This window comes from Otolemur garnettii, unplaced genomic scaffold (genome assembly GCF_000181295.1).
Source record: "Otolemur garnettii isolate 467f Iridium unplaced genomic scaffold, OtoGar3 scaffold00003, whole genome shotgun sequence".
NCBI lineage: Eukaryota > Metazoa > Chordata > Mammalia > Primates > Galagidae > Otolemur > Otolemur garnettii.
Genome location: NW_003852398.1, coordinates 34572151 through 34581440, shown reverse-complemented (window position 1 = coordinate 34581440; position 9290 = coordinate 34572151). Strand labels below are relative to the sequence as shown.

General features: G+C 42.6%; 1 protein-coding gene across 5 annotated transcripts in view; it reads left to right on the top strand.

Annotated features, from left to right (window-relative positions):
• LOC100943920 (protocadherin gamma-C4) overlaps positions 1–9290 on the top strand; it is a 187732-nt gene that overhangs the window by 73165 nt on the left and 105277 nt on the right. Inside the window, exon 1 of one of the 5 annotated variants that reach the window (XM_012808342.2) lies at positions 4295–6880. The exons of the other annotated variants lie outside the window; for them this stretch is intronic. Within the exon in view, the coding sequence (XP_012663796.1) occupies positions 4457–6880 (2424 nt within the window). The 5' untranslated portion in view covers positions 4295–4456. Of the gene's footprint in view, positions 1–4294; positions 6881–9290 lie in introns of those variants that run through there. 5 annotated transcript variants of the gene reach the window in all.

Sequence of the window (9290 nt, the reverse complement as noted above, 5' to 3'; positions counted from 1 at the left end):
GAGGCTGTGGCTGACAATCCGCTGAACTTTTATCACGTGAATGTGGAGATCGAGGACATTAATGACCACACGCCAAAATTCTCGCAAAATTCCTTAGAGCTGCAAATAATTGAGTCGGCACAGCCAGGCACACGATTTATATTGGAAATAGCGGAAGATGCAGATATTGGCTTAAATTCTCTACAGAAGTATGAACTCTCTCATAATCCTACTTTCTCGCTGATAAATAAGGAGAAACAAGAAGGTAGTAAATATCCGGAACTGGTATTGGAGAAAACCTTAGACCGGGAACAACAGAGTTACCATCGTTTAATCCTTACTGCCTTGGACGGCGGAGATCCACCCCAAAGCGGCACCACTGAGATTCGAATCCAGGTCACTGATGCCAATGACAATCCCCCTGTATTCAGCCAGAACGTGTACAGAGTCAGCCTTGCCGAAAACGTGCCCCCTGGCACTGCTGTGCTGCAGGTGTCAGCCACGGACGCGGATGAAGGCATCAACTCGGAAATTATTTATTCTTTCTATAAAACTGGGCAAGCTTTTAGTCTGAATTCAAAGAGTGGGGAAATTAGAACTCAAAAGTCACTGGATTTTGAAGAAATCAAGGAATATACCATAGTAGTGGAAGGGAGAGATGGTGGAGGACTGGTTGCACAATGTACAGTTGAAATTAACATTCAAGATGAAAATGACAATAGCCCTGAAGTTACATTTCATTCTCTACTTGAAATGATTATGGAAAATGTGCCTCCTGGAACACTGATCGCTTTGATCAAAATACATGACCAAGATTCTGGAGAAAATGGGGAGGTTAATTGTCGATTAGAAGGTGAGGTGCCTTTTAAAATAATCTCTTCGTCCAAAAATTCATATAAGTTGCTAACAGATGGAACTCTGGACCGAGAGCATACCCAGGAGTATAATGTCACTATTACAGCCACCGACCGGGGCAAGCCGCCCCTCTCCTCCAGCTCTAGCGTCATCTTATGTATCGGTGATGTAAATGACAACGCTCCAGTTTTCCACCATGATTCTTATTTGGTTAATGTGGCCGAAAACAACCCTCCTGGAGCCTCCATAGCGCAAGTCAGCGCCTCCGATCCGGACCTAGGACTGAATGCCCATATCTCCTACTCGATCGTGGCCAGTGACCTGGAACCCAGGATGCTGTCATCCTACGTGTCGGTGAACCCCCAGAGTGGGGTGGTGTTCGCGCAGCGCGCCTTTGACCATGAACAGCTGCGCACTTTTGAACTGACTCTGCAAGCCCGCGATCAGGGCTCGCCTGCGCTCAGCTCCAACGTGAGCCTGCGCGTGTTAGTGGGAGACCGCAACGACAACGCGCCAAAGGTGCTCTATCCTTCTCTGGGGCCAGACGGCTCAGCGCTCTTTGATATGGTGCCCCGCGCCGCGGAGCCCGGCTATCTAGTCACCAAGGTGGTGGCGGTGGACGCAGACTCTGGACACAACGCCTGGCTGTCCTACCACGTGCTGCAGGCCAGCGAGCCTGGGCTCTTCAGCCTGGGGCTGCGCACAGGCGAGGTGCGCACAGCGCGTGCCTTGGGTGACAGGGACGCAGCCCGACAGCGCCTGCTGGTCGCTGTGCGTGACGGTGGAAAGCCGCCCCTCTCGGCCACTGCCACGCTGCACCTGGTCTTCGCCGACAGCTTGCAGGAGGTGCTGCCAGATCTCACAGACCGCCCAGCGCCCTCTGACCCGCAAGCTGAGCTGCAGTTTTACCTGGTGGTGGCCTTGGCCTTGATCTCTGTGCTTTTCCTCCTCGCGGTGATTCTGGCCATAGCACTGCGCCTGCGATGCTCCTCCAGACCAGCCTCCTGGAGCTGCTTTCAACCTGATCTCTGTGTCAAGTCTGGAGCCGTTGTTCCCCCCAACTACAGCGAGGGCACTTTGCCTTATTCCTACAATCTGTGCGTTGCACACACCGGAAAGACGGAGTTTAATTTTCTAAAAAGTAGTGAGCAACTGAGTTCAGGACAAGACATACTTTGTGGTGATCCATCTGGGGCCTTATTTCCACTTTGTGATTCCAGTGACTCTACTTCCCATCCTGAGTTGGTGAGTTCCATTTAAGTGTCTACTCTCTCATTATACACCCAATTTTCCACATTTGCATGAAAATAAAGTACTTCCCCAGATCTAGTGAGTTGTCTTAGGCAAATTAGGGAAGGTCAGAAAAACCTTATCCCTATTAAGGGGAACAGTGAGTTGAGACTGGTTATATGACATAAAATAGAGGTCACTTTATGGATTTACAAGTAGGTTTGCTCTTACCTTCATAGCAAAAAGATTTGACAAATTATTTACCTCTTTTTCAAAGCTAATGAAATTTACCTGTTGACTGTCTCATCTTTTACATATATACACAGCTTAAACATATAGTTAAATTTTATTACATGTAAGTAAGCACTAAATTTAAAGTAGGTGGTCATGATGTGGTGGCTCACACCTGTAATTCTAATACTCTGGGAGGCTGAGGCAGGTGGATTGCTTGAGCTCAGGAGTTAGACCAGCCTGAGCAAGAGTAAGACTCCATCTCTAAAAATAGCCAGACATTATGGAAGCCACCTGTAGTCTCAGCTACTTGGGAGGCTAAGGCAAGAGAATCACTTGAGCCCAAGAGTTTGAGGTTGCTGTGAGCTATGACACCACAGCACTCTACTGAGGGTGACAAAGTGAGATTCTGTTTCAAAAAATAATTTTAAAACCCTGCTAGTAGGCATCTTTCTTCACTGATTTTACTAGTAGCTTCCAGTCTCTCTCTTGTGTTCATTCCGCTTATCTAGTTCTTTCTTCCTACCTGCAGATTTATGATTCTTTTAATCTCCAAGAATTGTATGAAAAACACTTTGTATTTTGTGTGTGTGTGAGAGAGAGAGAGAGAAGAGAGGAGAGGTGAGGAGCATGCTCAGTGAATTCATCAGGAGGTCCAAATCATTATCTAAGTTCCTTCAGGTTTTTTGGATGCAAAATTCTCCCCTTCCTCTACATAGCTGGGGAGTGAGAATCTTCATAAAAGAAAGGGTAATGCTATTATCTCATTTCTTTTGCTGTGAATCCTGACATATATTCTTTAAAGGAAAATGGGGGGGGGAATAGACACTGATTGGTCTTATTATGGAGTCCAAGTGACTAAATGTTTTCTCATCATCCCTGTGGGAGAGAAGGAGAATCCTGAATTTTTTCATATCTAAGGCAAAAACTGTTCATCCAATGTACATAAGAAGTTGTCATTACGGGTACAAGTCTTTTCCTTGGTTTCCCATAATAAGTGATTCTGTACATGGCTTCTGTACAAACTTCTGAGAAAGGCTTCTCACAATGCCACTTACTTCTAACTTCATATTAGTAATTATTTGTTGCATGTTTTTTGTTATTTTCCCAAAATTATTATGTAAATTTAAATGATTCTTAGAATAAGAACTTTAAGGCCACTTGAAAAGTTTATAATTTATGGATGGAGACTGAAATAGAAACTTGTTCTTCACTGTATTTTCATTTGAATCTTCCAAACACATACCCCATGCATGGATTATACATTCAAATAGAAAACTAAACATTTTTTTAAATGGCAAAAAAGTTTAAGCAACATAAAAATGTGAATTTTTACAACCTTAATCCAGTTAAAATCTGGCAATGTTACATGAAAAAAAATCTGTAACTACTGCCTAATTAAAATTAGTTTTATAACATAAACCTTTCTTCAGGAAGTTTACCATCAAAATAAATTTACCTTAGTAAACAATTTCAACATGAATAATCTATTTATATATTCTTTCAATACAGTTGTATATTCTACATTTATAGATATGATAGGTATATTTTCTTAAACAGAAAATATTTCCAAAGAGGATTGTACATCAAAATTAACAAGTAAAGACATAGAAAAAATTGAGCACATAACAAAGAAATCAGAATAATTTACTTATCTAGAAAGAGTGCAAAATGCTACCAAGGATAAGAGTAAATTAAGTTGGTATTAAGCAAAAATGTCTGGTTTTAATAATATAGAAATACTATGCCACTTTATTTACAACACAGATACCTACCAATAGTCATTGCTTTTGAAATGTAGGTGCAAGAAACAATTAGAGCATCTAAAATCACAATTAGAAGAGTTTTTTTATATATTTGTAATAAAACATCCATAGTCAATCGTTTTATATCTCAGTGGGTGTAGTAATGGCTTAGGACTCTGAGCGCCGCTGTTGACTAACTCTAAGAAAAAAATCAGTGCTGCATCCGGATTTTCGTTTCTGCAACTACACAAAGCCTGGCAGATCACAAGCCCAGCTCCCAAGCTACAGCCAAATTCAGCCTCTTAACTTGGGACACTCAGGAGAAAGATCACCGTGCTTTGCAGGAGGGAAAAAAATAATCTAATGAGGCAGCGTGCATACAGAAGATTCTGAGAAAATTCCATAGCGAGGCAACAATGGCAGCTCCAACCAAACGCCAGCACCTCAGAAAATTCGTCCTCGTATACGCCCTTCTGGGGACGCTGTGGGAGGTCAAGGCCAGACAGATTCGCTACTCAGTGCCTGAAGAAACAGCAAAGGACCACATCGTGGGCAACATCTCCAAGGATCTGGGGCTAGAACTCAAGGAGCTGGCAGAGCGCGGAGTCCGCGTAGTCTCCAGAGGTAGGACTCAGCTTTTCTCTCTCAACCCGCGAAGCGGCAGCTTGGTCACCGCAGGCAGGATAGACCGGGAGGAGCTCTGCGCTCAGAGCCCGCGTTGTCTGGTGAACTTTAAAGTCCTGATTGAAGACAGAGTGAAACTTTACGGAATAGAAATAGAAGTAACTGATGTCAACGACAATGCTCCAAAATTCGAGGCTGAAAATCTGGAAGTAAAAATTAACGAAATAGCTGTCCCTGGAGCGCGTTATCCACTCCCAGAAGCTGTTGATCCGGATGTGGGCGTGAATTCTCTCCAAAGCTACCAGCTCAGCCCCAATCATCACTTCTCTCTGGATGTGCAAACTGGAGACGATGGGACTTTAAGCCCAGAGCTGGTGCTGGAGAGCGCGCTGGACCGAGAGGAAGAAGCTGCTCACCACCTGGTCCTCACCGCCTCGGATGGCGGCGACCCGCGTCGCTCGAGCACAGTGCGCATCCAGGTGACAGTGCTGGATACAAATGATAATGCCCCGGTTTTTGCTCAACCTATTTACAGAGTGAAAGTCCTTGAGAACGTGCCGCCGGGCACCCAGCTGCTTACTGTAGCAGCCAGCGACCCAGATGAGGGAGCCAATGGAAAGGTGGCATATAAATTCCGGAAAATTAATGAAAAACAATCTCTGTTATTCCAACTTAATGAAAAAACTGGGGAGATATCAACAGCAAAAAGTCTAGATTATGAAGAATGTTCATTTTATGAAATGGAAATACAAGCTGAAGATGGTGGAGGATTAAAAGGGCGGACGAAAATACTAATTATGGTGGAAGATGTAAATGACAATAGACCAGAAGTGACCGTTACTTCTCTTTTTAGCCCCGTGAGGGAAGATGCTCCTCGGGGAACAGTAATTGCTCTTTTCAATGCTCATGACCAAGACTCTGGGAAAAATGGTCAAGTTGTCTGTTCTATCCAGGAAAATCTAACTTTTAGATTAGAAAACTCAGAAGAAGATTATTATAGCTTGTTGACAGCCCAAATTCTTGACCGAGAAAAAGCCTCTGAGTATAACATCACAGTGACTGCAACAGACAGAGGAACTCCACCACTGTCCACGGAAATTCACATTACCCTGCAAGTGACAGACATAAACGATAATCCACCTGCCTTCTCTCAAGCCTCCTACTCAGTCTACCTCCCTGAAAACAACCCCAGAGGTACCTCCATCTTCTCAGTGACTGCCCATGACCCTGATAGCAATGAGAACTCTAGGATTATTTATTCCCTGGCAGAAGATATCATACAGGGGGCACCTCTGTCCTCATACTTATCCATTAATTCAGACACTGGAATCATATATGCACTCAGATCCTTTGACTATGAGCAATTTCGTGATATACAGATGCAAGTGACAGCCAGCGACAGTGGGGACCCACCACTCAGTAGCAATGCATCACTAAGCCTGTTCGTGCTGGACCAGAATGATAATGCACCTGAGATCTTGTACCCTGCCATTCCTACTGATGGTTCTACAGGTGTGGAGCTGGCATCCCGCTCCGCAGAGCCAGGCTATCTTGTGACCAAGGTGGTGGCAGTGGACAGAGACTCAGGACAGAATGCCTGGCTGTCCTATCGCCTGCTCAAGGCCAGTGAGCCAGGGCTTTTCTCAGTAGGGCTGCATACAGGTGAAGTGCGCACCGCTCGGGCCCTGTTGGACAGAGATGCACTCAAGCAGAGTCTTGTAGTAGTGGTCCAGGACCATGGCCAGCCCCCTCTCTCTGCCACCGTTATGCTTACAGTGGCTGTGGCTGACAGCATCCCAGACATCCTGGCTGACCTCAGCAGTCTTGAGATCACTGAAGACCCTGAGGCCTCAGACCTCACGCTGTACCTTGTTGTGGCTATTGCTGCGGTCTCCTGCATCTTCCTGGCCTTCATCATCATGCTGCTGGCACTCAGGCTGCGGCGTTGGCACTCCTCGCGTCTGCTGCATAGTACAAGTAGTGCGTTGGCTGGTATGCCCACTACACACTTTGTGGGCATGGAAGGGGTGCAGGCTTTCCTACAGACCTATTCCCACGAGGTCTCTCTCACCTCCAACTCACAGAAAAGTCAGTTGATTTTCCCCCACCCCAACTGCGCAGATGGGCCCATCAGCCAGCAGAGTTCTGAGAAAGATGAAGCTTTGTGCATTTCAGTTGATTCGAAGTTTCCTGTTGAAGACGCCCCTTTGGTTCCTGTGAGTTCTATTTTTTTTTCTTTACTTTATTATGGTTGGCTTTCTCTTTGTTTGTACTTAAGGTAGTATAAGTCGATATCAATATACTCCTCATCCTGTGAGTTTTCACTGCATCTAATATTTGCTCCAACATCTGAAGGAAGCATTTATTGGTTACATCACTGATATTGTTTTCACTTGCTCCTAATAATTAACCTAGTGTCAACTTAAAACCATACTTCATGGAGTAGCTCTCAAGCAGTATTGATGCGGGTGGGCCCTTTGGGTGGGGTTGCTTGATTGGTAGCAGTGATTCACTACCAATTTGTCCCACTCGATTTCCATTCCTAAAGTTTATTGTCTTTGTCTCCAGTGCCAATATTGTAAAATTCTTAATCCCAAAATCATTTCCACAGCTGATACTATTTTTGTAAGGATAAATTGGTAGGAAAGTAAATGCATTCTTCTCAGAGAAACAACTGAAAGCCCAGATTCACTACTACTATTCCTCTGTTTCTATGGTAGGCAAACACCCCTTTGGAAGTAATGCCTTTCAGATCACAAGGTTATAGAATCTGAATTTAAAGATCTTTTCTGAGGAAGACTCAAACTTCAGTTATCCATTTTCAAACCTTAGTACTTTTTTATTCTTTTAATGGTAAAAATTGTAACATCATTTACACTCATATCTTCAAAGGTTTATATTTCCTAATGCTGTAATTCGAAATACAAAGAATAGTTTGACATTCTTCTTTCCTGTTGTTCATGCTTGCTCAAGAGAAGTTTCTAAGACTGGACACTGTTAAAGAACAGAACAGGGACCTAGACCTGGTGGCGTCTGTAATCTTAGCACTTTAGGAGGCTGTAGACAGAGGATTGCTTGAGGCATTCGAGACCAGCCTGGACAATAGTGAGAACCCATCTTTACTAAAAATAATAAAAAGAATTAGTCAGCTGTGTTAGTGCCTATATCCCAGCTAATAGGGAGGTTAAGGCTTACGGCTCCTTGAGCCTAGGAATTTGAGGTTGTTATGATGATGCCATTGCACTCCAGCCTGGCAACAGAATGAGACCCTATCTTAAAAAACAAAACAAAAAGCCAGGAAACTAAAAATTATTCTTTCACCTGTATATTTTTTCTGGCTCAATTCTCCAACTTTTGAGGATAGAAATGAACTTGAATATGGGATATAATTTAAATAGTCTCAGGAACTGTAAGGGATACTATAAGAATGTGACTATTTTTATAGCTGGCTTTTAGCTATAAAGATAAGAATGATGCATTGTTGAATGTGATTTTAAACATAGTGTCAAGTTTCAAGTAATAAATAACATTCCTGGAGACTATTTGAAAAGAAGCTTTGAGATTGACTTGTGATCCATAGATGCATTGATGACTGCTGGCATTTCTGTGGAAATATGGAATTATCTTATTTTTGTTTGATAATTACTTTCTTGAATATCTATTGTTTTACCAGTAAGAAAATAAGAACTAAAATGTCCAAAATTTGCTATAAAATACAGACATTTTAATTATTTCAAACACTCTTTCTTTGCTAAAGCTAGTAGGAAAAAAAATAAAGCATTCTTCAGGGTCATATTTTTAACCATGTAATAGGAAAATTACAACAGAAATTTTAAATATCTGTTATAAATATTAACTCTTATACTTAGTATTCATAAATGTTTAAGTGTGCATTAATTTGGGAAAAACATAACTGATATTAATGAAGATGTTTATGTTATGGTAAGTAACTACTATTCTAAACCCCCAAAATGTTACTTGTATTTAAAACTAGAACATAAAGTCTCACTGGATGGGTGACTTTAGTTTTCTTAAATTATGTCGGATTTAATATGCACTGGCAACAGATTAGATTATAGAACATAAAAGGCTGAAAGGTAAAATTCTTGGATTTAATGTCTCATCTTAAGAAACATTAATAGAAATTATGTATCTTGGATTTGCTTCAAGATGACGGAGGACTGAAGCTCCTTCTATTCATTCAACAAAGTTCGGCCTTATATTTATTGTAGATGCTGGGTGATGTGTGAAGGTTTACTATATAATACTACTTATTTTTGTATAAGTTTGAAATTTTCCATAATAAATTTCATTATAACTATAAACATGGAAGTATATACTGTGACATTGTGGTGAGAGGAAAATTTGGAGCCAATATATAGCTGAATTTTTGAAAAGCAGTATGTATATTTTGGAAATAAAGAATTCGAAACGAAAAAATCAGACTGCGGTTCCACACCGAGCCCCTGGGCGCCGCTGTCGGCCAGTGCAGAACAAGCGCTGACGCCCAGGATCTTTCAGGCTCCAGCCCGGGATTGCCGGCTCAACCCGCAGCAAAGAGGAGACAAGCTCACACGGTTCCTGGCAGCGCAGACCCTGCCCAGCACACACGGATTCCCAGCCCCG